The sequence below is a fragment of the Anarrhichthys ocellatus genome, unplaced genomic scaffold (assembly GCF_004355925.1).
Source record: "Anarrhichthys ocellatus isolate YVR2014 unplaced genomic scaffold, GSC_Weel_1.0 scaffold55, whole genome shotgun sequence".
NCBI classification, from domain to species: Eukaryota; Metazoa; Chordata; class Actinopteri; order Perciformes; family Anarhichadidae; genus Anarrhichthys; species Anarrhichthys ocellatus.
The window spans coordinates 2,624,289-2,651,026 of NW_022280085.1; the positions used below are offsets into that span (position 1 = coordinate 2,624,289).

The 26,738-nt window shown below is 45.3% G+C and overlaps 2 protein-coding genes across 5 annotated transcripts in view; both read left to right on the forward strand.

The window, feature by feature from the left end:
- Positions 1-20,014, forward strand: part of LOC116396288 (myosin-9) — a 31,754-nt gene extending 11,740 nt beyond the window's left edge. For 2 of the 3 annotated variants that reach the window (XM_031870789.1, XM_031870790.1), the window contains exons 3-41: positions 922-1,078; positions 2,674-2,701; positions 2,805-2,898; positions 4,193-4,213; positions 5,270-5,362; positions 5,470-5,533; positions 5,673-5,771; positions 5,864-6,007; positions 6,109-6,204; positions 6,326-6,597; positions 6,703-6,876; positions 7,002-7,175; positions 7,327-7,441; positions 8,568-8,752; positions 9,653-9,774; positions 9,871-9,940; positions 10,029-10,189; positions 10,303-10,411; positions 10,494-10,625; positions 10,805-11,011; positions 11,086-11,223; positions 11,416-11,539; positions 11,672-11,843; positions 11,942-12,154; positions 12,317-12,461; positions 12,567-12,773; positions 13,009-13,113; positions 13,640-13,792; positions 13,920-14,168; positions 14,257-14,469; positions 14,573-14,785; positions 15,803-15,964; positions 16,046-16,174; positions 16,267-16,355; positions 16,450-16,573; positions 16,757-16,965; positions 17,709-17,817; positions 17,931-18,103; positions 18,395-20,014. In XM_031870789.1, coding sequence (XP_031726649.1) covers positions 922-1,078; positions 2,674-2,701; positions 2,805-2,898; positions 4,193-4,213; positions 5,270-5,362; positions 5,470-5,533; positions 5,673-5,771; positions 5,864-6,007; positions 6,109-6,204; positions 6,326-6,597; positions 6,703-6,876; positions 7,002-7,175; positions 7,327-7,441; positions 8,568-8,752; positions 9,653-9,774; positions 9,871-9,940; positions 10,029-10,189; positions 10,303-10,411; positions 10,494-10,625; positions 10,805-11,011; positions 11,086-11,223; positions 11,416-11,539; positions 11,672-11,843; positions 11,942-12,154; positions 12,317-12,461; positions 12,567-12,773; positions 13,009-13,113; positions 13,640-13,792; positions 13,920-14,168; positions 14,257-14,469; positions 14,573-14,785; positions 15,803-15,964; positions 16,046-16,174; positions 16,267-16,355; positions 16,450-16,573; positions 16,757-16,965; positions 17,709-17,817; positions 17,931-18,103; positions 18,395-18,503 — 5,553 coding nt within the window. In that variant the 3' untranslated portion in view covers positions 18,504-20,014. The remainder of the gene's footprint in view (positions 1-921; positions 1,079-2,673; positions 2,702-2,804; positions 2,899-4,192; positions 4,214-5,269; positions 5,363-5,469; positions 5,534-5,672; positions 5,772-5,863; positions 6,008-6,108; positions 6,205-6,325; positions 6,598-6,702; positions 6,877-7,001; positions 7,176-7,326; positions 7,442-8,567; positions 8,753-9,652; positions 9,775-9,870; positions 9,941-10,028; positions 10,190-10,302; positions 10,412-10,493; positions 10,626-10,804; positions 11,012-11,085; positions 11,224-11,415; positions 11,540-11,671; positions 11,844-11,941; positions 12,155-12,316; positions 12,462-12,566; positions 12,774-13,008; positions 13,114-13,639; positions 13,793-13,919; positions 14,169-14,256; positions 14,470-14,572; positions 14,786-15,802; positions 15,965-16,045; positions 16,175-16,266; positions 16,356-16,449; positions 16,574-16,756; positions 16,966-17,708; positions 17,818-17,930; positions 18,104-18,394) is intronic. The other variant, XM_031870791.1, reaches the window with a different exon arrangement.
- Positions 20,015-20,102: 88 nt separating this feature from the next.
- On the forward strand, positions 20,103-26,460 carry LOC116396289 (mitochondrial glycine transporter A-like). 2 transcript variants are annotated; one of them, XR_004213586.1, is made up of 9 exons: positions 20,103-21,385; positions 22,049-22,145; positions 22,586-22,710; positions 22,922-23,006; positions 23,129-23,308; positions 23,904-24,072; positions 24,239-24,399; positions 24,499-24,811; positions 25,018-26,460. XR_004213586.1 is itself a non-coding variant. In XM_031870792.1 (8 exons), the coding sequence occupies exons 1-8, from the start codon at positions 21,342-21,344 to the stop codon at positions 24,619-24,621; spliced, it is 984 nt and encodes a 327-aa protein (XP_031726652.1). In that variant the 5' UTR covers positions 20,103-21,341; the 3' UTR covers positions 24,622-26,457. The 2 variants fall into 2 exon arrangements, 1 of the variants encoding a protein (XP_031726652.1); XM_031870792.1 differs by having other exon boundaries at positions 24,499-26,457.
- The last annotated feature ends 278 nt before the right edge of the window (positions 26,461-26,738 follow it).

Below are 26,738 nucleotides of genomic sequence, written 5' to 3' on the forward strand. Positions count from 1 at the left end.
CAGTCCAGAGTACGAGAGATGTGGAGAGAGTTAGGTGTGTATGTGGGGGGCTGGGGCGGGGCGTCATGGTCCAGTTTTTGCAACGCTGGACATGGAACGTAAATGGTGTTGTAACTGCAATTACTTCCCACATAATTCATGTTATTTATCCCCATGTGGTGGGCTGGGAGTGATTTGCTCTCTTAGTGCGAGTGTGTGTGAGTGTGACCCGGTCATATCACACAGCCCTCCAGAGATCCAGGCCCCGGTTTGGTTAGAGCGCCTCCGGGCTCTGTCGTCTTTTTTAGATCAACAGCTTCTCAAGGGAGAGGGAGACATGCCTGGTACAGAGATGTTGGGGAGGGCGGCGCAGGAATGCAGGACACTGAAAAAAGAAAAAAATCTGGAGTTGCATGAGAGTCTAGATACACCAAAGAAACGTTCCTGTGGAGTTTATAGAGGGGAATGGAGGAGGGTTTTAACGTTCAAAGAAGACTGTTCTGCTGCGTAGACCTGACACATGTGAAGTGGCCGCAGTATCGCAGCACCTCTGCCAATCATTTGTTTAAACATGCAGCAGGGTGCGGTTGAGGTTACGTAATGATATTGGAGGGTAACGAATGCAAAGTCATGAGAAACTTTTCTGCTCAGTCTTGATGATGGGGGGGGCGGCATGTTATTGAATCGGTGCCGAGCACAAGTTCTGTATTTTATAGAGAAGCACATTTTGGGGAAAACACTACGTAGCATGTGAAGCATCCAGCATCCCAGTCCATGATCTGCACACTAAATGGAGACTTTTTTTGTCATGTTCGGTCTCTTGTATTCGACTTAAAATAATAGTATTTATCCCGCCTCCACTAGCGCCTCCACTTCATCTTATTCCATGTTCAAGTGCAGCTTTTTGTTTCTTTCTAAACGCCACCTCCATCCGTCCCGCAGACATACTCTGGTCTCTTCTGTGTCGTCATAAACCCCTACAAGAACCTGCCCATCTACTCCGAGGAGATCGTCGACATGTACAAGGGCAAGAAGAGGCACGAGATGCCGCCTCACATCTACGCCATCACCGACACGGCCTACAGAAGCATGATGCAGGGTAAGTCGCGTCAACCGCAATGAGGTATCGCGTCATAAGGAGGAGAAAAAAAAATGAAGTGGAATTCTGAGTTTTTGCTTTTATTAAAACCCTTTGCCAGATATTTTAGCAGCCCCCCCGAGCTTGTAATAATATTGTATAGTCAATGAAGCTACTGTTCTTTACTGTGCAGAGCTGTAAACTATAAGGCTCCCGAGAGATTAGGTTGTACATATTTATACTATTATACAGGCAGTTTATTTTATCAGTAACTGCGCTAAAAAAAACATGATACGAGGTGCATAGGAGTAGCTTGTATATTAAACTGAAGACAATGGGGACCGGTTGCTGCAGCGTATTGGCAGCGACGCTTGCAGAGCGTTGCGCATGATTTACTCGCCCCACCGGCCTCGGGAAGTACCAGACGCTCGCAATTCTAGCTAAGAAAGGTTGTATTTTACAATACGAGGCCTGTGTGACGCCCGTACAGCTCACTGGCCACATTCTTTGGAAGAATATACAGAGGTCGTAAAAATATAATCTTGCTGGTTGAGTTTCTTCTTGAGACTGATACAGCTGAACTTTACCGAGGTCCATACACTTGTATGTGTAATGTGCCCCTTAGATGTGTTTACTAAATGAAATGTTTACTGCTAATGAAGCATTCTCCAAAACCGTGCCCTCAAACACAGATAAAGTTATGTGACCCCAGTACACTTTCATTTCTTTAATACCACAGCTTCCAGTGATCATGTTTGAATCATATCCCGTTAAGTTCTCATCTTCCTTTCCATTTCCTGTGTCTGGCATACGTCATGTTTTTTGAGTCTCTTGCCACATCATCTAAATATGTAGTGCGTCTTTACTTTAATCAACATTTACAATGAAAGCTCAACATTACGAGTAGAGCTGGGCATTATACCGACATACCTAGGTGTCCTCTTGGATTTGAGAAATGTTGTTTTTTCCTGGTTTTAAAAGTAAAGTGATGTCATCCTCTGAACTTTGATCATTATATATTATATACTGATGATTAATGCATTTATCAAAAATCTCATTGTATAAATTTTTTTTTTTGAAAGCACAAATAGTCAACCCTACAATACATCATTATCGAGGTATTTGGTCAAAGATCCCCCGGCTCGAGCACCTGATTGGTGGTTCCTGGAGGGCTTTTGTATTGTAATACGTTCCTTTAGTCCATCTCCTCTATTCACTCCTAGCTTTGCAATACAGACTCATTTTAGGCCTGTTTTCCTGATGTGTTGTGTGTCATGTACACCACCCATATAAAAAAAAAAAAAAAAAAACCTCTGTCCCAGTTGTCCTCTCTCTCTCCTTTTTTTTTTTTTTTTTTTTTTTTTTTTTTTTTCTCTCTCCACGTTTGGCTCCAGTGAAGGGTAATTAGCTGCTTACTTTGAAACCCAGCAGCACTTATGTTAACTTACAGTCGCAGGAAGCCGGATATTGATTTCCTGTCTGTGGCCAATGCACTTCCTGTTGTGCACACTACAAAACCGTATGCGCCGCGGCGATAACGCATGCTCACTTGGAACAAGCGGCATAGTTGTTCTGCAGGGGTTTTGCATAATCGACATTTGCATCTTTTTCTGCAGATCGGGAAGACCAGTCCATTCTTTGCACGTGAGTTCCAGACGTCCACATGACGCGCTACAGTAACAATGCTTCTGCTGTTTTGGTTTTTTGGACCTTCCTTCTCTAAATAGTTTTTCTCTTTGTCTCATAGAGGAGAGTCTGGTGCCGGAAAGACAGAGAACACCAAGAAGGTGATCCAGTATCTGGCTCATGTGGCCTCCTCCCACAAGACCAAGAAAGACCAGGTCAGTCCTGCCTCTGATCCACACAGTTCCTCCCTCAAACGTTCCCTTCATTACTCTTTAAATCCCTCCCAGTCACTCCTTTTATCTCTCACTTCACCCCCTCCTGTTGCTTTTTATTAGATTCATTTGCAGGTGAGACACAATCCTTAAATTCCTCCAAGGCATTGGTCCTCCAGGAACAACATTTTCCATATCATTTTTTTCACGCTTGACCGAACAACTTTTTAATTAGTGACTGTGATGTGCATCGGCGTGCGTGTGCGCACTTGATTGTGCACATGATTGTTAACCCTTCATCACATTGTTATGAGCTGTATTCAAACGGCTTATTTTCTGCAGAACACAAACTCTTCTGTCGCAGAAAAGAGCTTCAGTCAAAGGGAAACGGGCGGCACTCAAGATGACAGAGAGGCCAAGTCCCGCCCCTTCCGTTATCCACCACAGGACCTTACTTGGTAAAAGTATGAACAGGGGTCAATGGCAACAGATCCTGTTTGAATTGTGCTGTGAATTACCCATATGTTTGTCAATTTAAAATGTTGTTTTGCACGTGAACGTTTTTCATTTTGTCATAGATTTGTAGCATCATTTAGTTTTGTGTGAAACTGCTCAGTGAACTACATCTCTCATTAAACAACGTACGTCACCAACACGTCCGTTACCTTCACTAGCTAGCTTAGCTCTATTCCATGCACAGATGTAGCGTTATCATTTCTGATGTGTTTTACCCGTTGTTGGTGTGAATTCATCCTGGTACGAAACACGCCTTCAGAGAGAGACACGTCACTTACTTGACTTTTGGTGTAAAGTCTTTCTAGTTACGTATTTATTACAGTTTTAAGACAAAATGCCACTTTCTGTTGGTGCAAAATGATCTTTTAAATTGACAAACGTGTTTTATTTCATGGCACAATTCAACGGAATCAAAGTTCTCGTCGTTGTACATATTTTTTTTTTGGAGATAAGGTCTCATGGCGGTGCACCGGGAGGGGCGGGACTTCCCCTCTCTATAGCCCTGCAGGCACAGAGAAAACGGTAGTGCAGATTTTCTGGCACTCCTGACATTTCATACGCACCAGAGGTGTGTCGCACTTGGCTTTGCTGATTTAACTGCACCTTCTCATCAGAAATACAACTACACTCAAGCAGTCGAGTGCTGGAAAAGCTGCACCGCTGTTATCTCGCCTGCCTGCTTTATGACAGAATGTCGCTGAAAGCAGCGTAGTGATGAAAACACACATCCATCAAACCCCCTTTTGTTGAGGTTGTCGTATTTCTCTCTTCCCATCAACAGAACAGCTCGATCCTGTCACATGTGAGTTAACTCTCTCCCTTCCATTCGCTCTTCCTCCCCACCTGCTTCTGTCATCACCTTCCTCCTCCTCCACCCCTCATCCTCTGTCCCTCCCTCCCTTTCCCCTCTCGCTGGAGCGCACTGTTGTGAGAGTCACTGTAATCGAGGGCAGAGGTGACGTGTCCTGCCAGCCAATAGGAAGTAAGGGAGGAAGTTTGATTGCAGATCGGTGACAGCCTTTTTAATGTTCCTGTGAAAAATTCAGCCAGACAATGGAAGGATAAGAGGGAGGGGTCTTTGCTGAAGAAAAAAAAAACACAGCAATATTTGGTCTGAGAGACGTATTTATGAGTTTGTCTGGTTGAATTTTTCATCATCTGTATCGCTACTCTGTCCGAGTCCGACTGCTTTTCTCTTTTTGTATAATTTAATTTATTTTATTGATCAAGAGGTTCAGTGAAAGAACCGTCGTCCAGAATCAGATTTGCAGCACAGTTTGAAATTAACTGATAATCCAGGTCCTTCACACAAATGCTTAGCAACCTGTTTTTGGGGAAATAAAAGGAAAAAGTTAGTTTATATTGAAGCAGAAAATGATCGCTTGTTTGTTTTTTGTTTTTTGTGCTTTGGGTTCACTGGATTGTTCTTGCATTGGGTAACAGGTGACGGGTCACTGATGAGGGTCACGGGGTCTCTAGGTGTTTGCAGATTTGGGCACTAACATGATGTTATGTGTGTGTGGGGGGGGAGGAAATGCTTGGGTGCAGTGTATGTGTGTGTGTGTGTGTGTGTGTGTGTGTGTGTACGGTATCCCTCCTTTTGATCACTTTGTATATGTTTTCGCACACTCCGTGTTCTCCCTTCTCTTCAGACGTAAGTATGGCGCCATATTTCTTACTGCTCTGTTTCTTTCAATGAAATAACATTCAGTTAAATGAATGACGGATCACAATATGAGGTTCTCAAGATGCACCAGTGGTTAGATCTGGAACCATGATGAGAGCCATCCTGGTTTATTGGTGGACAAAAGGAAAGTGTTCTTAAATGTTGCCTTGCTGTTATCTTCGTGTCCATCAGGGGGAGCTGGAGAAGCAGCTGCTGCAGGCTAACCCGATCCTGGAGGCCTTCGGCAACGGCAAGACGGTCAAGAACGACAACTCCTCCCGATTCGTAAGACTTCGTGCTCCATCTTGCGATTCAGACGTCTTAACTGCCCATTTTCCTGCTGGACATTTCCCCACATGCCTCTCAATTTTTTTGTTTTTTCCTCCTCCTAGGGAAAATTCATCAGGATCAACTTTGATGTCAATGGTTACATCGTCGGTGCCAATATTGAAACTTGTATCCTCAATGCGGTCATTGCTTCTCTTTTTAGATTTGAAGACATTTTAGTGCTTGTTCTTTTTGTGTCTCAAGACGATTTGGAAATACAGCGGTGTTGGTATCGGGAAAACCTTTTCCTTGACAGATTGACCATCAGACTTGCTGGAGAAATCCCGTGCCATTCGCCAGGCCAAAGATGAGAGAACCTTCCACATCTTCTACTACTTGCTCACGGGGGCCGGAGATAAATTGCGCGGTAAGCGTATTACTTAACTCTGTTGTAAAGACAGCAGACTGAGGGTTGTCTCTTTTGCCACCTAACTCATTTTGACCGTCCTTTCCTCTCAGATGAACTCCTCCTTGAAAACTACAACAACTACCGTTTCCTCTCCAACGGGAACGTCACCATTCCCGGTCAGCACGACAAGGACCTGTTTACAGAGACTCTGGAGGCCTTCAAGATCATGAGCATCCCCGAGGATGAGCAAATAGGTGAGGCACACAGCAAATTACCTTTTTTTTTCTTTCCTACATTTACCATCAAGTTTCAACATAAAACCACATTTCTGCTCCTGTTTGTTCTTTTTGTGCAGGCTTGTTGAAGGTGGTGGCCTCTGTGCTGCAGCTCGGGAACATGACCTTCAAGAAGGAGCGCCACACAGACCAGGCCGCCATGCCCGACGACACCAGTACGTCAGAGCTTCACCTGAAGTAGCTGTCCCTCAGCATTGCGGAGAACCTTCATGAGTTGTCGATGATCCTGCAGTTCTATCTTAAATCTCATTTTTCCCCTCTCTTTCAACTCATCAGCTGCCCAGAAGGTGAGCCACCTCATGGGGATGAACGTCACGGACTTCACCAGGGCCATCCTGTCGCCCCGCATCAAGGTAGGCAGAGACTACGTCCAGAAGGCCCAGACCCAGGAGCAAGCAGAGTTTGCCGTGGAGGCCCTGGCCAAGGCCACGTACGAGAGGATGTTCCGCTGGCTCGTAATGAGGATCAACAAAGCCCTGGACAAGACCAAGAGGCAGGGAGCCTCCTTCATCGGCATCCTCGACATCGCCGGATTTGAGATCTTCGAGGTAATCACGGCTTTAAAGTGTATTCTAACGCATGATTGACCCGTCTGTTTGTATTTGTGCTGTTGATCGAACGGTGTTCTTCTCTCCTGTGCCCCCCCCCCCCAGCTCAACTCATTTGAGCAGCTGTGCATCAACTACACCAACGAGAAGCTGCAGCAGCTCTTCAACCACACCATGTTCATCCTGGAGCAGGAGGAGTACCAGAGAGAGGGCATCGAGTGGAGCTTCATCGACTTCGGCCTGGACCTGCAGCCCTGCATCGAGCTCATTGAGAAACCCGTGAGTTTTGGAAATCCCTGCTTCCCCAAGTGACCCGGCATGAAGTTCTGCATACTTCTCTGCGTTAAGAACTTCACTGCATTTCTATCATGCCTCAAGATCTGCACTCTCCCCTCTGCTCGCAGGCCAGTCCCCCCGGTATCCTCGCCCTGCTGGATGAGGAGTGCTGGTTCCCCAAAGCCACAGACAAGAGCTTTGTGGAAAAGGTGCTCCAGGAGCAGGGCACTCACCCCAAGTTCTTTAAGCCCAAGAAACTGAAGGACGAGGCTGACTTCTGTATCATCCATTACGCTGGCAAGGTAAATGGTTCATCAGGATGCGTTCTCATTATCGCCATTTCTTTTAGGGCTAATTTGTCCATACATTGTCCCCTATCGTCCAGTTCTCAAGCTCTATGATAATGTCCCAGAGGTCTAAGAGAGAGTCTTCTTCCCTAATGTCACTCCTCAGGTGGACTACAAGGCAGACGAGTGGCTGATGAAGAACATGGACCCCTTGAACGACAACGTGGCCTCACTGCTCAACCAGTCCACCGACAAGTTTGTGTCTGAGCTCTGGAGGGACGGTGAGTTGAGGCAGATGAACCCGGGAGTCACAGCTTCCCTGGTTGTGACGCCGGAAGTGGGAATATATATTTCATGTCGGCTTCCCGTTTTACATTTCTTTTTTTTTGCTCTTTTATTGTCCGGTGTGTGGACCTTTGTTTTTACCTTCTCAAATCCCACTTCTTTCCATCCATTCCTCTGTTCGGACCCGTTTTTGTCTGTCGTTCTCTCTTTTTACTGGGTCTCAGAGGTACAGAAATGTCAGAGAGCCTATTTTTATCACCGTTTTCCTATTCTACACTCAGACTCAGGTGACGAGGTTTCTTTTTTTCATTTATTTTGTCCTTTCCTCTTATTCTTATTCCTGCTGTCTGTTTTTAAACATGCTTTTTTCCCCACCATGAATCCCGTACTGCCGTCCATCCATTTCTCCTAAATGTTTAATCTTGTGTTTTGGCTTTAAACTTTCAGTAGATTAGGATTGTGTCTGAGTCTTGTAGTAACAAAAACTTCTGGTCACCACTTGTTGCTCTCATTGAACTCTCCTTTTCCCCCCCCTGTGTAATAGTGTTGTTTGGGGACTCCTGGTGTTGGTCATGGGTACTGCAGCGATGGGTATATACTGCATGGGTTTGGTGTGTTTTTAAAAATAAATCACCACAAAAAAAACAACATGCACACTGCAACCGCCTCAGTTTGCCACTTTCCTGACGCACATACATTCAGTCGAACCATCACACATCACACGTACGTTTTCTCCCTCAGACCTACAAACCAGCAGCGTCAACAGTTGACCAGCTGCTTCCATTCACTGCACTGACTTGTTTTCGTTATGGTGTGTAATCTCTCCACGCTTCACTGGCTTTTTGTTTTTTTTTGGTGACTCCTTTGTTGTCCTCCTACGCCTGACTCCCGTCTCCCTCAGCATTCACTCTGTTTGTGTGGTGTTTCACTGGTCCTGGTGTTATGAACCGCCTCCACTCTCTCTCTCCTGGTGTATATTTACCCAAAAGGAAGAGGAGACACAATGGTCATAGTCATTCTTGCATTTGGTTTGAGTTTGCCTGTTTAAATATTCAAATGCTTGAATTTTAAAATCCACTGGCTTCTTGCATAATGTCTCTCCTTATTGTTTCTTCTTTTCAGTGGACCGCATCGTGGGTCTGGATAAGGTGTCCATGTCTGACATGCCCGGTGCCTTCAAGACCCGCAAGGGTATGTTCCGCACGGTGGGCCAGCTGTACAAAGAGCAGCTGTCCAAGCTCATGGCCACTCTGAGGAACACCAACCCCAACTTTGTCCGTTGCATCATCCCCAACCACGAGAAGAAGGTACCCGAGAAGTTCTGGCATCTGCTTGGGGTGTTTGTACTGCAGGAACTTTGCCCAGAGGACCCAAAACCTTTTTGAGGAACTCAAAAGGTCTTTTCAGTCCTTGGGGACTAAATGTAGTTCTTGTTCTATAGTTCCAGGGGTAGAAAAAAAAATGAAAAAAGTCCCTGTGCCGGTTTTAGTGCTTTCTAATGTTTAAGGGTGGAGTTTGAAGGGGCTGAATGGTGCGGATCGGTCAAGCACAGACGCCAATGAAAACTACAACTTGCGTACCACAAAAAAAACCTAAACTAGGGCTGTCCCCTCCTAGTCGACTAATCGTCATTTTGTTCGTTGACTAAGAACTATAGTCGGCTAGTTATTCTTTTTATTTCCAAGAAACCTTTGACCACAGCTCTTGTAAACGAGATGAGATTTAAAGTGGTGCTTTATCCGTGATACTTTGTGGAGAAACTCAGTTTTACAGATATGTCGATTAAATCCACTGATATATTATTAGTTGACAAAATTGTATGAGTGTTGGTCAACTATGAATTTCTTTATTTGAGCTTTACTGCAGGTTTCCTGGCTAATAAAAAAAAAAAAGACAGTTAGCCAACAAGCTGAGAGCACGAGTGGATAAGAAAGAGAGGGAACTCGGGGGTGATTATTATTATTATTATTATTAATGTTATTATTTTTTATTATTAACAGTCGAGTTTTAAATGCTGCTATCACTTTTAAATACTTAGAGCTTCAGATGCAGTGGAAAAACAATCTTATTGTGCAAAAGGGACTTTTAGTTCCATGTTTCCTGGGCTGTTTTATGATTTTGATCCTCTGTACTATACTTTTTTGATAATTGACTGTGTTGAATAGAGCTGCTCACCCTGCTTATCAGTAAATGTTCCTCTTTCTCAGGCTGGTAAACTGGACCCCCACCTGGTCCTGGACCAGCTCAGGTGCAACGGCGTGCTGGAGGGGATCCGTATCTGCAGACAGGGCTTCCCCAACCGCATCGTCTTCCAGGAGTTCAGACAGAGGTGACTGAACGATAACACTGTTCCCAGCATGCCTTGTTCTCTGGTAGGTGTGTGTCAGGAAAGACAATAAATCCTATCATCTGCTTCCCCTCCAAGGTATGAAATCCTCACTCCCAATGCCATCCCCAAGGGCTTCATGGATGGAAAGCAGGCCTGCGTGCTCATGGTAAGGGCCCCACAAAATTCTAGCCAAGCTCCGTGCTAACAAGTCCGTCTGCAGTTTAATTTGAGCCGTGCTCCTCCTGTCCTGTCAGATCAAAAGCCTGGAGCTGGATCCCAACCTGTTCCGGATCGGCCAGAGCAAAGTTTTCTTCAGGGCGGGAGTCCTCGCTCACCTGGAGGAGGAGAGAGACATGAAGATCACGGACATCATCATCAGTTTCCAGGCCTGGTGCAGAGGCTACGTGGCCCGCAAGTAAGAGAGGGACTCGACTGTTTGCAAGATCCTGTTTAGTCGCTTGTGCAAGAAAAGATTTTTATTTTTTATTTTTTTTAAATCTGCATCTCGTAACTAATATTGCTTCATAGGGCTTTTGCCAAGAGACAGCAGCAGCTGACCGCAATGAAGGTGATCCAGAGGAACTGCGCCGCGTATCTCAAACTCAGGAACTGGCAGTGGTGGAGGCTCTTCACCAAGGTAAACCTCTTACTTTAACCCCCCCTCCCCCCCCTTTCTTTTTGTAAGTAGTCTTTTCTAACTTCCATTATTTTGTCTTCAGGTGAAGCCTCTGCTGCAAGTCAGCAGGCAGGAGGAGGAGATGCTGGCCAAGGATGACGAGCTGGTGAAGGTGAAGGAGAAGCATTTGTATGCCGAGCAGCAGCTCCAGGAGATGGAGGACAAACAGCATCAGGTAGAACTTAAGAAACCACAACCTCTGTTACGTTTTATTGTCGTCATCAGGAAATTAGTATGAAATGTAGAACGAACATCCATATATTATTCATTGATGGATAATGACGGAGGATGCTTTGTTTGAACATCATATAAGTGCTGTTGCGACATTTAAGTAATTTCTTTGCACATTCACAGCTGAGTGCCGAGAAGATAGCCCTGCAGGAGCAGCTTCAGGCCGAGACGGAACTCTGCGCCGAGGCGGAGGAGATGAGAGCCCGTCTGGCCGCCAGGAAGCAGGAGCTGGAGGAGATCCTCCACGACCTGGAGGCCCGCGTGGAGGAGGAGGAGGAGCGCGCTTCGCACCTCTCGTCTGAGAAAAAGAAGATGCAGCAGAATATCGGAGTAAGTTCTACTCGCCTCCATTCCTTTGCCGTTTGATTTGCGCTGCCAGCCCTCTAACGTTTATCTGCTCGCAGGACTTGGAGCAGCAGCTGGACGAGGAGGAAGCGGCCAGACAGAAGCTTCAGCTGGAGAAGGTCACCTTGGAGGCCAAGATGAAGAAGATCGAAGATGATGTCATGGTTCTCGACGACCAGAACAACAAACTAAACAAGGTTAGGACGAGAAGAACCGACTGACACTTAGATTGGTCAACTGGAGTAGTGATTACTCGTTATTGTTTTTGGTGTAAGCACCCTGACAAACCGAAGACGGAGCTCGATTTAACCCTTTCTGCTCAGGAGAAATGAAAGTGTGTCGTCTCTGGGGATACCTATTGTTGACCCGCTTTATTTTTGTGAATACAGGAGAAGAAGTTGATGGAGGAGAGGATCTCCGAGTTCACCACCAACCTGACCGAGGAGGAGGAGAAATCCAAGAGCCTGCAAAAACTCAAGACCAAACACGAGGCCATGATCACAGACCTGGAGGGTAGGACAAGAACACGGTCACTTACGTTATAGCTATTGTAGATCCCACTTATCCTAAACGGGTGTTGCTATAGTTTCCAACTTTTTTCCCTCTGGATAAACTTTTTTTTTTTTTTTTTTAAATTTCTGTCAGACCGCCTGCGCAGGGAGGAGAAGCAGCGCCAGGAGCTGGAAAAGAACAGACGCAAGCTGGACGGCGACTTCAACGAGATCCACGACCAGATCTCCGAGCTGCAGGCCCAGATCGCCGAGCTCCGCGCCCAACTCGCCAAGAAGGAGGAGGAGCTCCAGGCAGCTCTGGCCAGGTCTGTATGGGACTTTGCCGCTCCTTATTTTTAGTAATCGTTTGTCATTTTACTTCCATTTACACATTTTGTTTTTGTTGACCTATTCCTCCCGTTAGGATCGAGGAGGAGGCGGCGCAGAAGAACCTGGCGCAGAAAAAGATCCGTGAGATGGAGGCTCAGCTCTCTGAACTGCAGGAGGACCTTGAGCTGGAGAGGCAGGCGCGCACCAAGGCAGAGAAACACCGCAGGGACCTGGGAGAAGAGCTGGAGGCCCTCAAGACTGAGCTGGAGGACACTCTGGACTCCACCGCCGCTCAGCAGGAACTCAGGTAGAGACATCGGTCTGGAGACCGCCACGTCGGCTAAAGTAACGCCGTGCGTTTTTTTTTTGTGTTTTTGTTTTTTTTGGGGGGGGTTTTTTGGGTTTTTTTTCCCTTTCCCAGTCAGTTATCCATCTTGACACAAGATTAAGCTCCACTCTCCCTTCTCAGGTCCAAGCGCGAGACCGAGGTGTCGCATCTGAAAAAGAGTCTGGATGACGAGGCCAAAGTTCACGAACAGCTGCTGGTTGAGATGAGGCAGAAACACAGCCAGGCCTTTGACGAGCTCAACGAGCAGCTGGAGCAGGCGAAGAGGGTAAAACATGCCATCAGTCTTTTTATCAGAAGTGCTTTGATTTCACCATAATGCACATTTGTTGTTTTGACTGCTGAAACCATTAATGCCCCCCCTCCCTTGCAGAACAAAGTGTCCATGGAGAAGGCCAAGCAGGCTCTGGAGTCGGAGAGGAACGAGCTCGCCATTGAGATGCAGACGCTGATGCAGGGAAAGGGAGACTCTGAGCATCGCCGGAAGAAGGCCGAAGGCCAGGTCCAGGAGCTGCTGCTCAAACACTCGGAGAGCGAGCGCCAGAGGCTGGAGCAGGCCGAGAAACTGGCCAAAGTGCAGGTGCGTCTCTTTGCAACCCTTTGTCACTTTGTTTCCTTGTTCTTTTTGTCAGTGCTGTTTGATTGCTCTGTGCGTGCGCTCCGAATCCCGTCTGCGGTCAGGAAATGATCACTTCTCTGCGATGCTAAGCCTGAGTCTTTATGAAACCGGCTATTCTATGTCCAGACAGATGGAACACTGATTAGGTGATGTGTTGTTTCTGTTCACTGGTTCACTCGTTGCCTTTTGTCCACAGGCCGAACTGGAGAGCGTCAGCGCCGTGCTGTGCGACGTGGAGGGCAAATCCATCAAGGCAACAAAAGACTGCTCTGTTGTAGAGTCCCAGCTGCAGGATATTCAGGTACGCACCCGCTGTTTCTACCCGCCTGTATGTTCAGCGACAACACTACCTTGGTCCAAAACGTTCCCTTCCTCTGCATGCTTTGGCCAAATTTCCATATATTTGGGGCTACTGTACCCTGCCTTGATCAAGTGTTGTCAGAGAACGCATCCCTGCAGCTTTTCAAGAGCATTTAAGACAAAGTGTAACAGTAGGTTTCATAATGGACCACGACCCTCCAAAATCCTGCTAACGTGTATAATGTCTGAGAATCATATTTAAGGTGCAACTTTTACCCCTTCGGCAGATGAATTTGAAAATGTTCTCGTGTCAAACTGCACATTCATCATTCTGCACAGCAAAGCTCAAACAACAAAGAAAAATACATTTTTGAGTGGAGGGGGACTTTAATTTAATTATTTCTAAGAATGTGTCATATGATTGATCAGGTAAATTGCTCACATTTTAAGATATTAAAATCGTTTATCACAAAAATCTAAATGATCTGCTGCGTCTAATTTGCATCACATGCCCATGTTCACAACAGGAACTGCTCCAGGAAGAGACTCGCCAGAAGCTGTCCCACAGCACACGTCTGCGCCAGCTGGAGGACGAGCAGAACAACCTGAGAGAACAGCTGGAGGAGGAAGAGGAGGCCAAGAGGAATGTGGAGAAGCAGCTGCAAACTGTTCAGGCTCAGGTAAGAAAAAAACCTGAGACGCACACAGCTCAGAAACTTCATTTTGAGTATTGCTGCCTCCATTGGGGATATTTTGAGGCCTCGCAGCATTGACTGATCGAGTGACACACCGCCTCTTTCCATACAGCTTCTCGAAATGAAGAAGAGGGTCGAGCAGGACGCGGGTTGCCTGGAGACCACCGAGGAGGGGAAGAAGAGGCTTCAGAGGGACCTGGAGGGTCTGAACCAGCGCATGGAGGAGAAATGTTCCGCCTTCGAGAAGTTGGACAAAACCAAGACTCGTGTCCAGCAGGAGCTGGACGACCTGCTGGTAGACCAGGACCACCTCCGGCAGATCGTCTCCAACCTAGAGAAGAAGCAGAAGAAGTTTGACCAGGTAAGGTGTGTGTGTGTATGTGTGTGTGTGTCTCACTTTATTCATGGACTTCTAAAGATTTGACACGTGTCATCCCAACTTTTTCCAGATGCTGGCAGAGGAGAAGAACATTTCTGCCCGCTATGCAGAGGAGCGTGACAAGGCTGAAGCCGAGGCCCGCGAAAAGGAGACCCGGGCACTGGCTTTGACCCGCGAGCTGGACTCTATGATGGACATCAAGGATGAAGTGGACCGCAACAACAAACTGCTCCGGGCCGAGATGGAAGACCTGGTGTCCTCTAAGGATGACGTCGGCAAGAGCGTGAGTATCGAAAATGTGTTTTCAGAGGATTCTTTGTGCCCGTAGTGTCCGCGTCACAAAACCCCCCCCCCCCCCCCCCCCTTTTGTTTTTTCCCCTCTGCAGGTCCACGAGCTGGAGAAGGCCAAGCGTGTGATGGACCAGCAGTTGGAGGAGATGAGGACTCAGCTGGAGGAGCTGGAGGACGAGCTGCAGGGCACCGAGGACGCCAAGCTGCGCCTGGAGGTCAACATGCAGGCCATGAAGGCCCAGTATGAGAGAGACCTGTCGGGACGTGACGAGATGGGCGAGGAGAAGAAGAGGGCGCTGGTCAAACAGGTATGAAAGGGATGAAGACTGAAGACCAAATCTTGTTTGTATGGTAACTGTTTTCTGCTTCCTGTGGGAAGCTGGTTCTAGACTGGTGAACAATCTGTATATAGTGTCCTACAGTAGTTTGGTTACAGACAGAAATACCATGTGTACTCATGCAGTTCCTTCAAACTTCTTGACAGATGTTCTTTAGAAACAAAAAGCATAAGCTACGTTTACGGTCAAGTATTTTTATGCTCATTTTTAAATATCGTGTTAGACGAGCTTCATTGAAACGGCAAAATTCAACAACTTCCTCAATTGTGCAAACAAGGTTTTACGCTAGTTTGAGGTGTTTTTTGCCTTGATTATTGAAATGAGTTATTGAAAGGGCTTTGCTTAATAAATACGAACGTAGCAAACATAATCGCATGGCTGATCAGCTGTTTCTGCTGTCGGCGTCTTCTCTGGTATTGCTATAACGCACAAAAGAACGTTTAATAAATTAAAGATCGTAGATGAGTTTGATCGGCCAAGTTGTCTTGTTTTCTGTTCGCAACCTCTACTTCTTCTTCTACTGTTTACTGGCATACTACAGACATGCGTAGACTATAGCGTCAACTTCCGACCAAACTACGCTGTAGCCAAGTTTATTTGTTTGTAATCAGTTGATGGAAATGCGGCTAATTCACATTCAAAAATACACTTAAAATGTGCTTAACATTTGAATGGAAGCAGTCAGCCTGTTTTTCCACCATGACAATCGTTTGAAAATGAGCATGACATGAAAGTGCACGTGCTGTTGCCATATTCAGAGCTAAATTAGTACATTTCTAACACAGTGGTGCTTTTTAAATAGCTGCTGCAGTAGATCTTGTACATTAGACACAATTTAAATGGATGCAATTAACTAATTTGAACTCAATGATGACTTCAAATCATTTACATTAAATGTGGTTACAGCTTAGAGGGTGTAAGTGTGCAGGTGCAGTGTCTTGGTTTTGTGTATTGGGAAGTAGCTGAACTCAAACTGGCATCCCTCAGGTGCGGGAGATGGAGATGGAGCTGGAGGACGAGAGGAAGCAGCGCTCCGCAGCCGTGGCCGGGCGCAAGAAGCTGGAGCTGGACCTGAAGGAGCTGGAGGCGGGCATCGACAATGCCAACAAGAACCGTGACGAGGCCCTGAAACAGCTGAAGAAAATCCAAGTGAGTCGGTTGTTGAAATGTCTTCAACACGACAAAAAAAAAAAAACAGCTTCCTCTGACTCGGTTTGACTGACTCCGCAGGCCCAGATGAAGGATCTTATCCGGGAGCTGGAGGACACTCGCATGTCCAGAGAGGAGATCCTCGCTTCAAGCAAGGAGACGGAGAAGAAGCTGAAGGGCATGGAGGCTGAGATGATCCAGATGCAGGAGGTGGGCACGCGCTCCTCTGAGACTCTATTCTACTCCCTGGCCTCTGTTGCACACTGAATGTTTTTTCTCTTTCCTTGTTCACCCCTGTGCAGGAGTTGGCGGCTGCAGAGCGAGTAAAGAGACAGGCCCAGCAGGAGAGAGATGAACTGCAGGATGAGATTAACAACCAGGCCAGCAAGAAGTAAGGCATCCCTCAAGTAAAATAAAAGCCCAACTGTCTGTTGTGTGCATCACCTGTTGACCGTTTTCCCACCTTTCTCGGATCTACCTCTCAGTGCTCAGGCTGTAGAGGACAGGAGACGGATGGAGGCTCGCATTGCTCAGCTGGAGGAGGAGCTGGAGGAGGAGCAGTGCAACACTGAGCTGACCAACGACAGGCTGAAGAAAGCAGTGCTGCAGGTTTGTGGACACGAATATTCAGCAGCTCATTATAGTGTCATTCCAGAAGAAACACTTTTCCATTTGTGGTGTGAAAATAGTTTTATTTTAAGTTATTAAATCGATCAAACCCCCAGGCTTAGAGAACAGACCCTGTCCAACTGCTTTTGCCCTTGTTGTTGTTTTATTTTTTTTTAAATTTAGTCTGACCAGATGAACGTGGAGCTGACAGCTGAGCGCAGTACTTGTCAGCGTGTGGAGGGGGCTCGGTGCCAGCTGGAGCGTCAGAACAAGGAGCTGAAGCTGAAGCTGCAGGAGCTGGAGGGAACGGTCAAGTCCAAGTACAAGGCCAATATGGCTGCCCTGGAGTCAAAGATCGCTGCGCTGGAGGAACAGCTAGACATGGAGACCAGGTGGGAGCCTCAGCCAAGGCTTTTATTCTGCATTATATTTACACCTAATAATACAAAAACAATTTCTTGAATGCCCCAAAAAGTCTCTAAATTCTATTAATGTCCAACAAAGCACTTTAAAGTGGACATCTCATTTAAACGACTGTCTGTTGAGTCACTTAAAGCGGTAACACATTGGTGACTGAGCCTACGGCCCACTGATGAAAGTATTGCAGTATTTATATATCTGTAGTATTACAAACTGGGTGTAGCGGCAGAGAGTGAGGAGGAGGGACTCTTAGACCCAGCCCATTGTTCATTTTCTGTAACCACTGTAGCATTAAAGCATGGTGGAATGAGCTAGCTAGCTAACTAGCCTGCTCCCCGCTACTTAGCTTGTTTATTCCACCCTGTTACAGGAAATATGTTAAGATGAAGAAAGTTGTCATCTGGCAATAGCGATGTGCTAAGAGTGTGTGGATGAAGCATTAAGTTAACTTTTACTCTCTCGGTAATATAACCCAATGATATTAAACCTACAAGCGGGTCCATGCACCCGACCCAACCACACATCATAGATCGTCTCTGCATTAGGAGTACATTTATCCTTCATACTTGAAGTGCATTTTTATGGTATTACTTCATTGCAGGACTTAAATCTTTTTTTTGACACAAGTCGAGGTCTAAATAGTTCCTCCATCACCAGGTTATATCAGCCCACATTATGTGACATTAGTCTGACCAATGCTGTGCTCTTGACTCAGGGAGAGACAGGGTGCCACCAAGCTTGTGAGACGCACCGAGAAGAAACTGAAGGAAGTCATCCTGCAGGTGGACGATGAGAGACGCAACACGGAGCAGTACAAAGACCAGGTCGGAGGTTCTCAGTCACCGCTGTCGAGATGATGGCGGTCGTAGCCCACATCCGGGAGAAAGGACATCGGTACTCTTCTGTACGTCTAACGCTATCTGTGTCCAAATTGCAGGTGGACAAGTCGAACTCTCGTATGAAGCAGCTGAAGCGTCAGCTGGAGGAGGCTGAGGAAGAGGCCCAGAGAGCCAACGCCAACCGGAGGAAGCTGCAGAGGGAGCTGGAGGACGCCTCCGAGTCGGCTGACGTCATGAACCGTGAGGTCTCCACCCTCAAGAACAAGCTCAGGTGGGAAAAGGGTCTATAGTGTCCTTTCATTATTATCCATTCTACACAATCTGTTGACGTTGGTGAATGTATCATTAATCCTAGTAGACTGAAAGAACTATATACAAGAAGCTAAATGCAAGACGGTGCCCTTTAAAGTGCCAGCACATTATTTCAAGCGTGATGATCAAATTGAGTTTTAATGCAGTGAACTTTCCATCACACCAATGTCTTCAAATGTGTCTCACAAAACGTTAAGAGTTCTGTAGTGTAGTTTTAATCTCTTCTTTCTTTCCCATTATATCTTTTTAGGCGCGGCGACTTCCCCTTCACCGTGCGCCGCACCGTTACCCGCGCGGGCATCGAAAGCGACGAGGACAGCGAGCCCAAGCCTGAGATCCCCGAACCCAAGCCTGAATGAACCGCCACAGTGCCACTCGACTCCTTAGAACCGCATCACGAATAGGCCGATCCAAACACACTTAGGAGCACACATTACTGTACCTACTGAGCGGGCAGGAACACACGAGTCAGACTTAGAGACAGAGATTCGACCCGCTCCTCCAAGTTCAGCCCTGTGACAGTCTGATCTCTATACCATTGACAATCTATGCATTCTTAACACACCTTCACACATACAGAAGCCAGTAAACTCGGACAATCGCCATGCTGACAAGGTTTTTTTTTTGGGGGGGAGCCAAATTAGTTTTGTTTGCTTCATTTTTTCGTTCTCTGGGAAAAATCTAATATTTTTGTTAGGAAACATTACAAATATATTAGTCCTGATTTGGGATCTATTTTTCTAATTGAAGAAAGAGAAAACAAAGGAAGTAATGTAGATGAAGACAGATTACTGGAAGGGGACCAAAGTAATATCTCAATCTATAGAATTATATTTTATGCCGAAGTTTTTCAATGATAATGGTTAAGAATGGAAGTGCTTCATGTTTATTATGCTCGCGCTCGCGCTTCAGTTTATAATGAAGGTTTATACACGGAAATGTATCCTATCAATTTAGCTGCAGTTAGTACTCGTGACTACGCTTTTTTTGGGCTTAATAATGTTATATACACACACGTTTCTTGCGGAAATGAAATTGAAGGCGGATTGCAACTGACACAATTGGGGACTCATTAACGCGCATACTGAAGGCATTTGATTGTGACTGCGGAAATTTCTTAATTTTGCACTGAGTTGAGAAAATAAACAAAAGAAACACTTAAGCCTAGACATTATAAACCACTGCATTTCTGTGTTTTTTTTTCACTGACACATTGGCGGAGAAGCTTGGAAGTTTTGGCTTGACGGTGCGCGTTTTCAGTCGGTAAGCGCACAGACTGCCAACACACTAAGGCCTTAATGCAGCTGAATTCTACTGGGCGGGGTTTTGTTGGCTTTTTTGTTTTTTTCCTGGACATGCATTGATTCTTGTTTTTTACATTTATTATCGGTGTTTTTGTTCAAGTTTAAATGGGGTGACGGGGTAGTCTATTACTCACAGCACACACTGTATTCTCAGAGCACAGCTTGCTGAGGGGAAGTACTTCATCACTGTAACCAATGTACACTGTACTCTGGCTGACGGGGCTTCATGTAGACATGAGTCAACATGTGGTCAAAGTATTGAGCAGAAGTATAGGATGAGCGGTTTGAGCCGAGATGCTAGCTCTGCTAGAGACCCCTCACAGGCTGTGCTCGGGGCTGCTTTCGGCTCACACTGCTGGGAAGTGAGAGGAATGTGTTGAGAATAACAGCTCACAGATAAATAAAAACACAAAAAAAACTATCGCTCTTTCGCACTTAAAAAAATCAAAGAAAATCCAAAAAAAACTGCATCTCCTCAGTTCTTTTGTAATGTTTGTCTGTCTGCACCTCTGGAATGGAAAATCGTGTTGGTATCATTGCAATTAAAGAGGCTTTCTAAACCGCTACATGTTGTCTACCTGTGTCTTTATCGTTGGCTCGTACTGATGTGTTCAAGTCAATACTTTGGGGATTACGTGTTTAGTAAAGTCAGGTTTGAAGTCCAAAACGACTCCTCTGAGACTGAAGTTGTTTATGAAATGATGTATTTTCACCAGCAGAGGGCAGTAGGGGGTTCTCCAGAAGACGCATTAGGACAAGTCTGAGCACAGCAAGTCAGAACCGGTTTAAGTGAATAAAATATAGTAAACAAGGACGGCGTGAGACATTTGGGTGAGAACTTTTTTTTTTTTTTCATATCACGCACGTTTGTTCTATAAGACATGACCAACCACGACTTCATAATACAGCGGTTTGTTTGTTGGTAGTTTCTGTTACTAGATTTACATTTGTGTCAAATATAGACAGAAATACTTTATTTAAAAAAAAATAAAAATTAAAAAAAAAGCTAGTGGTGGAAAGTGACTCGGTACATTTACTTAAGCACAGGACTATAAGGTACTTGAGTATTTCCATGTTCCACTTCACGGGATAATGTACTTTATTTACTCCAGTTATACATCAATATTAAAAAGGGAAGCTTAATATTGTTTCACTTGCAAAACAAACTCATTGAAGCATGAATACAAGTGATGCAATGCTATAATTGTACAACGCTTTATAAGGACTCTTTCGGTACTTTTACTTATTTGCTGATAACGCTTCTGTACTTTTACTTGTAAAAGAGCAATTTGTGGTGGTTACTTTTACTGGAGTAAAGACTGAGTTCTTCTTGACTGAATGTACGTTCAGAAATAGTCTTTGTTGATCTCAACTGCATAAAGTCTCTACCAAGCAGCAGTGTTTTCATGTTCATGATATATATTTTTTATAATAAAGGATAAAAGACTCTTCTCACATTTTTTTATCTCGGGTACTAAGTATTATGCGGTGCCCCTTTAATAGTGACACAACGGCCCACTGTTTAACCAATCAGAAGCCAGCACCTCCAAGATGGGCGGGGCTTTGTCACCGTTACGATATGCCGCGTCATGGAGCAGGAACCAGCCGGTTTGAGTTTTCAATGAGACGGTCAGAAACAAAGTCGTGTTTTAATGTCGCAGCACAGAGCTTTAGTGAGGAGTAGAGTTCAGGTGTGCGGGAGGATATTCGCTGACATTTAAATTCGTCGGTGTTATTTTTCAAACTCCTCGACGGAGAGAACTTGACTGTGACGCTAACTGGTAAGGTGCGGACCCGCGCGCTGTCCTTTCAGAGGAAGAAGAAGACCTGTTTTAATCACACAGGAGGCACTCTGTCAAAGAACCCTCTAGTCTTTTCGTCACCGTGTCGTTTATGTGTTCATTGAACACTTTCAAAAATTGCCACATTGAAGGAGGGTAAGTTACAGAAGAACACACCTGAAGTATTTCTAGAGTGTTTTGTATAAATTGATAATTCGGGCCCTGCATGTAGCTATCACACAGTGTAACATACCATTAGCCCCATAGGTCTGTTAATAATCACGTGTTGAGCAAGTAAATACTGCAGACTGGTTCTGTCTGTTGAAACGGTTGAGCTGTATGCACTCTATGAAAGCATGGTCAGATGATATTGGTGTTATTTGGCCGTTAATGGACTACATGGGGTGAAATTCAATTATAACCAAAACTGCAGGTGTGTGTGATTTGGAGACATTGCTCAGAAAAGAAAAAAGGTGGCGTTATCAGACTTTTTAGACCCCAGATAGATGCAGCTCTCACACACACACACACACACACACGTTGCGTTAAATCATGTACCAGATCCATCCTAATATGTAGCACAACGATCTTCGGTTAGTCGATAAGTAGTTGTGTGTTGTCTGTCCGGTGGTCGCAAATAGGAAGCACATTGTCGGTCATGTGATCTGTATATTTAGCCTACTGTGTGTGTATGTGTGTGTGTGTGTGTGTGTGTGTGTGTGTGAGATCATCTTCCGACAGCAGGGCACATGCACCTGTGTGAGTGTCTCAGTATGGAGAACTGAACGACGACATCTCATTGTTTCCTCTTTTTTTCAGGTGTGCAGACACTTCAGAGTGGACAGCAGCAGAGCGACAGATTGACAAAGGAAGAGAGAGATTTTGCGTGTGGAAAGAAACTATGGAACTGTCACTGGTGAGTCTTCCAAAGCTTTTTAAATTGTTTACACTTTTGTTTATCTGATTAGTCATAACCTTTTGGGGTTTTAAGCAGAAGCATCATTCTTGTAGTCGCGCCTGATTTTAGGTCAGGGGCATCCTGTCTGACATACTTATGAGCTATTCTACCCGCCTTTTTCACTCTAACTAGATTCTAGTGAACGTGACAAGTTCCTGGATTATTACATTTAGGGAGGCAAACCGTGTTGTTACATCACAGCTGAATAATACAGCGAGGGTGGACAGTTTATTTTACTGGCACAGTGTACGCTGTGAAAATACAGTCAAAAAGTTGGGTTAACCTGTGTGATTTGATTTGAAAATAACTTTGCTTTGTGTCACAAATCAAGCTTCATTATCTGTAGCACGCGATTAATAAAGCTGCGTATGAATCAAATGTTTCTTTTTATTCCTCAGGCCCACCCAGCCATCAAAGCCTTCATGTGTGGCTCCGTCAGTGGGACCTGCTCCACGCTGCTCTTCCAGCCTCTAGACCTGATCAAGACCCGTCTGCAGACTCTGCAGAGCAGCATGCAGCCCGGGTGAGTCTGCGTACACAAACGCACCGTTGCATCACACGTGTTGTTTCCTTACGACCTCCCAAAAAAACCTGCCGTGTTGACTGGACTAACACAATAGTACGTTTTACCTCGGCTAATCCTTGTTATCACACATGCAGCGTGAGGCCCCGTGCATGAAGGCAGCATTCATTATGTCCCCATCGATCAGCTCATCTGAGCATTCCTCTTTCAGCTCTGGCAGAGTGGGGATGATGACGGTGCTCCGGAGCGTGGTGCGGACAGAGAGGCTGCTGGGACTGTGGAAAGGAGTTTCACCGGTTAGGACAGCTTTATTCTGTCTTTACTCCCCCCCCGTCCCATTGAAAGTCTTCTCAGTGTATTAAAAAAAAAAAGTCCCCTCTCCTGACTCTGCCCTCTCATCCATCTGCTGCTCCTCCAGTCCTTTGCTCGGACCATCCCGGGAGTGGGGATCTACTTCAGCACCTACTACTCTCTGAAGCAGCACTTCTTCCAGGACGGCAGCCCAGGGGCCATGGAGGCCGTGCTGCTGGGAGGCGGGGCCCGGACGGTGGCAGGGGTCTTCATGCTGCCGGTCACTGTCATCAAGACGCGCTTTGAAGTAAGCACAGACAGGTGTGTGTGTGTGTGTGTGTGTGTGTGTGTGTGTGTGTGTGTGTGTGTGTGTGTGTGTGGGGGTAAAAGATACATTTGGCCAGACGTCCCGATAACATGACCAGTGGTTCCCACCTTTTTTCTTTGATGCACTCATCATCAACACCACCAGTCATGTTCCAAATGTGTTCATTCAAACCGGATGTTATTTCACACTATGAATCATATAAAAGTGGATATTGTTGCAGTATTTTTTTCATACAGTTGTGCTGTCAGTGTTTAGGTTGCTTTGGTCAAGTTTGCATTCGTCCTAGCTACCACTTGGAGTGTCAGAAGTTTAACGTTTTGTCCATTTATCCATTACTTATGGCTCATTGACTTTTAGCCAGCTGTTTAAAATGTTTATCTGTTGCTTTTTAGCTAACTAATTTGTTTCCGTGCACTATATCAGCATGCAATGTTCAGGTATTATTGTCTGACTCAGTATAAAGAGTGTAAACCAGACAAACGAGCTGCACAGTGTGCTTTTCCGTTTTGTGTGTCGTCTGTGTTGAGACGAGTGTGTTGAGTGCATACTGAACAAAACAAACTGTGTGTTTCAGTGCGGCCGGTACAGTTATGGCAGTGTGACCGGCGCTCTGCGCAGCGTGTGTCGGACTGAAGGTCCTGCCGCTCTGTTCTCTGGCCTGATGGCCACTCTGCTCAGAGATGTTCCTTTCTCTGGAATCTACGTCATGTTCTACAGCCAGACCAAGGCCTCGCTGCCAAAAGGTAAGCGCATACCCCGAGGTCATTCAGCAACAACCTGCAGCATGTCATTGTTTTAAAAAAAAAATAAAAATCCCAAATTAAGGATACAAAAAACAGTAACAGTTGGTCTTGCTTGGGCTATTTATTTTCATTTGAATTAAATACCCACCGTCTATCGTCCTTTAAGAAATCAGCACATCTGCTTCCACCCCCCTGGCTAACTTCAGCTGTGGCGTCCTGTCGGGGATCGTGGCCTCCCTGATCACCCAACCTGCTGATGTGGTCAAAACGCACGTCCAAGTGAATCCACAGCTGAGGACGGCCGAGGCGATCAGATACATCTATATGGTAACTGTCTCCCTCCTCTTTTTGCTTTTGGGCAAATCCGTTTGAACAGACTGTTTTTAACTGTCCTTGTTCTTCCGTCTCGTCCTCTCTCGCTCTCAGGAACACGGACTCCAGGGGTTCTTTAGAGCAGCAGTTCCACGGGCACTGAGGAGGACCATGATCGCTGCCATGGCATGGACTGTGTATGAGCAGATGATGGCCCGTTTTGGACTCAAGTCCTGAAGGGGAAAAGTCGATAAGAGCCTTGTGAGTGAGAGAGAAGAGCTCAAACTCAAGTCCCAGAGTGAGGAGGCTAATGTGAAACAGGAAGCTACTCATGAAGAAGTTTCACCACAACACAAGAGCTGCAGACCGGTGAATGAAGATGGTCTGCACTTGTTGTCTAAAGACTAACGGGCACATTACCAAACAGGTGAGGAGACTTTGCTCCATGAAATGTGCTCTGCTGGCTTATGGCGGAAGTTCAGGAAGCAGATTTTTGGCCAGTGCTTCATCAGTTTGGAGAGAGTAATTTAAAATACCACCTGCACGATACGACGCCCTGTATTGCACATCAAGTTTTAAAAATAATTCTGATTATTTAGCCTCTGTGAGAATTCTTGTCTCCTGTTGTCGCAGTTGTGATCTCTATAAGACTGCATTACTCAAGACGGTGTCCCAGATGCAGCTCAGACTTCTGCAACGCACTTTGACCCCTGCAGTTCTGTCGCACGCACAGGTTAAAACCTGGAGAGACTCTTGAATGCCTCTCCAAACACACAATGTTGTTTATATTCTTACTTTATTTTTCTTCTGTAAAACTACATATGTGCATTCATCTGCCTTTTTAAAATGTGTCTGAAGTGTACTTTCATGTATAAAGATGTTTACCGTTTTAAGGATTTTTAAGAGAATAAAGCACTGTGCAGTGTAACTATGTGGAACATGAATCTTGGTGTACCCATTTTATCAGCATCAGTGATCCAGTGAGCACCCGTGTCTCATGACACACTGAATTATTAGCCCAGGCTGTGCAGGGTCGCTGTGACACGACGGGCCCAATATTCAGCTTATTTCCAACCCGATGTTTCATCTGTGTGCAGAACCAGAAATAAGCTGCACGTCCATCATTTTGATACTTTTGATTATCTTTGATCCATTTGATTCCCTTCCTTTTAAAAATCAAAGTGATCTTTGTAAAAACTCATGTTCAAGTATCTGAACTGCATGATATGGACTTTGTTACTTTTCTCATTAATTGGATGGGATAGAAAAACGATGCAATCACAAGAAATAGATTAGAAAGACGTATCAGTCAGCACGTTGCAGCAGAGTGTCTGAACAGAAAGGCCAACGACTTTATCACAGCGCTGTGAGACGGAGATAAGCAGCAGAGGGGGAGTGGTGACATGTCAAATAGGGTTAGGGTTAAAGTAAGACAGCGTGAGCTATCTGCTGAAATGATTAATCAGAATCAGAAACTCTTTAGTGCCACGTTATGTTTGCACATACAAAGAATATGACTTGGTGATTAGTGCATGACAATTACTAATAAAAACGTGAAAATAAAATGCATCTTCTTAGAGAAATATATGCTGACTAAACTTTATGACTTTTGTTGTTTTTTTTCATCTAATTTGATTGATGTATTTCTATTAGACACATACACTTCTCTGTGAATAATATAAAGCTTGGTATCAATAATCTTTGTCTTTTAAACTTCATTTGCCTGCAGGCTACACACCATTTGTGCCACATGTGGATTTTCCAACTGATTTACAGACCATAGTTGGAAAGGCTGGATATAAAATGGCAGCTTGTCCAATGGAGCATAATAAATCAGATAGACACTGCATGGTGAGTGACCAACACGACTCTACATGTGTTGGCAATCCAGATTGTTTTCCCCCAGAAAACAACTCAAAAAACATGTTATTCCAGTGTGTTTTAGCCTTATTTGTAGGCTAGACATATTTCCCAATCAACCCACCTATCTACCTTTATGTCTGTCCTTTATGTCTGCAGTGCCCCTTTTTTAGAATTACATAATTATACTTTCTTACATAAGACACGTTTTATTGAAATTATGTCTCAACTCGTAGTGACTGTGTACATATTGTGTTCTCTTTGCCTGGAACTCATTATCTCGAGCAAATAGAGTTGCAACACGGGTCAGTCTTTAACCGGAGAGTCAGTGTCTCGGCATTGTCTTAATATGGTCTTTCCATCATCACTGTCTTAATATGGGACACCCATCCGACCCGTGAACCGACCCGTGGTTACCTCTGCGCCCATCGTTACATCATATGGCACAACACCACCCCCTAGTGGTGGATTTAGGGAAACGATATCCGCCCCAC

What these genes read in the sequence shown, in the direction of transcription:
- LOC116396289 (XM_031870792.1), top strand. Translation starts at nt 21,342, where the DNA reads ATGTGTTCATTGAACACTTTCAAAAATTGCCACATTGAAGGAGG. An exon ending in CAAGGCCTCGCTGCCAAAAG is followed by an intron (nt 24,073 to 24,238) that starts GTAAGCGCATAC and finishes TCGTCCTTTAAG; the next exon opens with AAATCAGCACATCTGCTTCC. An exon ending in CGATCAGATACATCTATATG is followed by an intron (nt 24,400 to 24,498) that starts GTAACTGTCTCC and finishes TCTCGCTCTCAG; the next exon opens with GAACACGGACTCCAGGGGTT.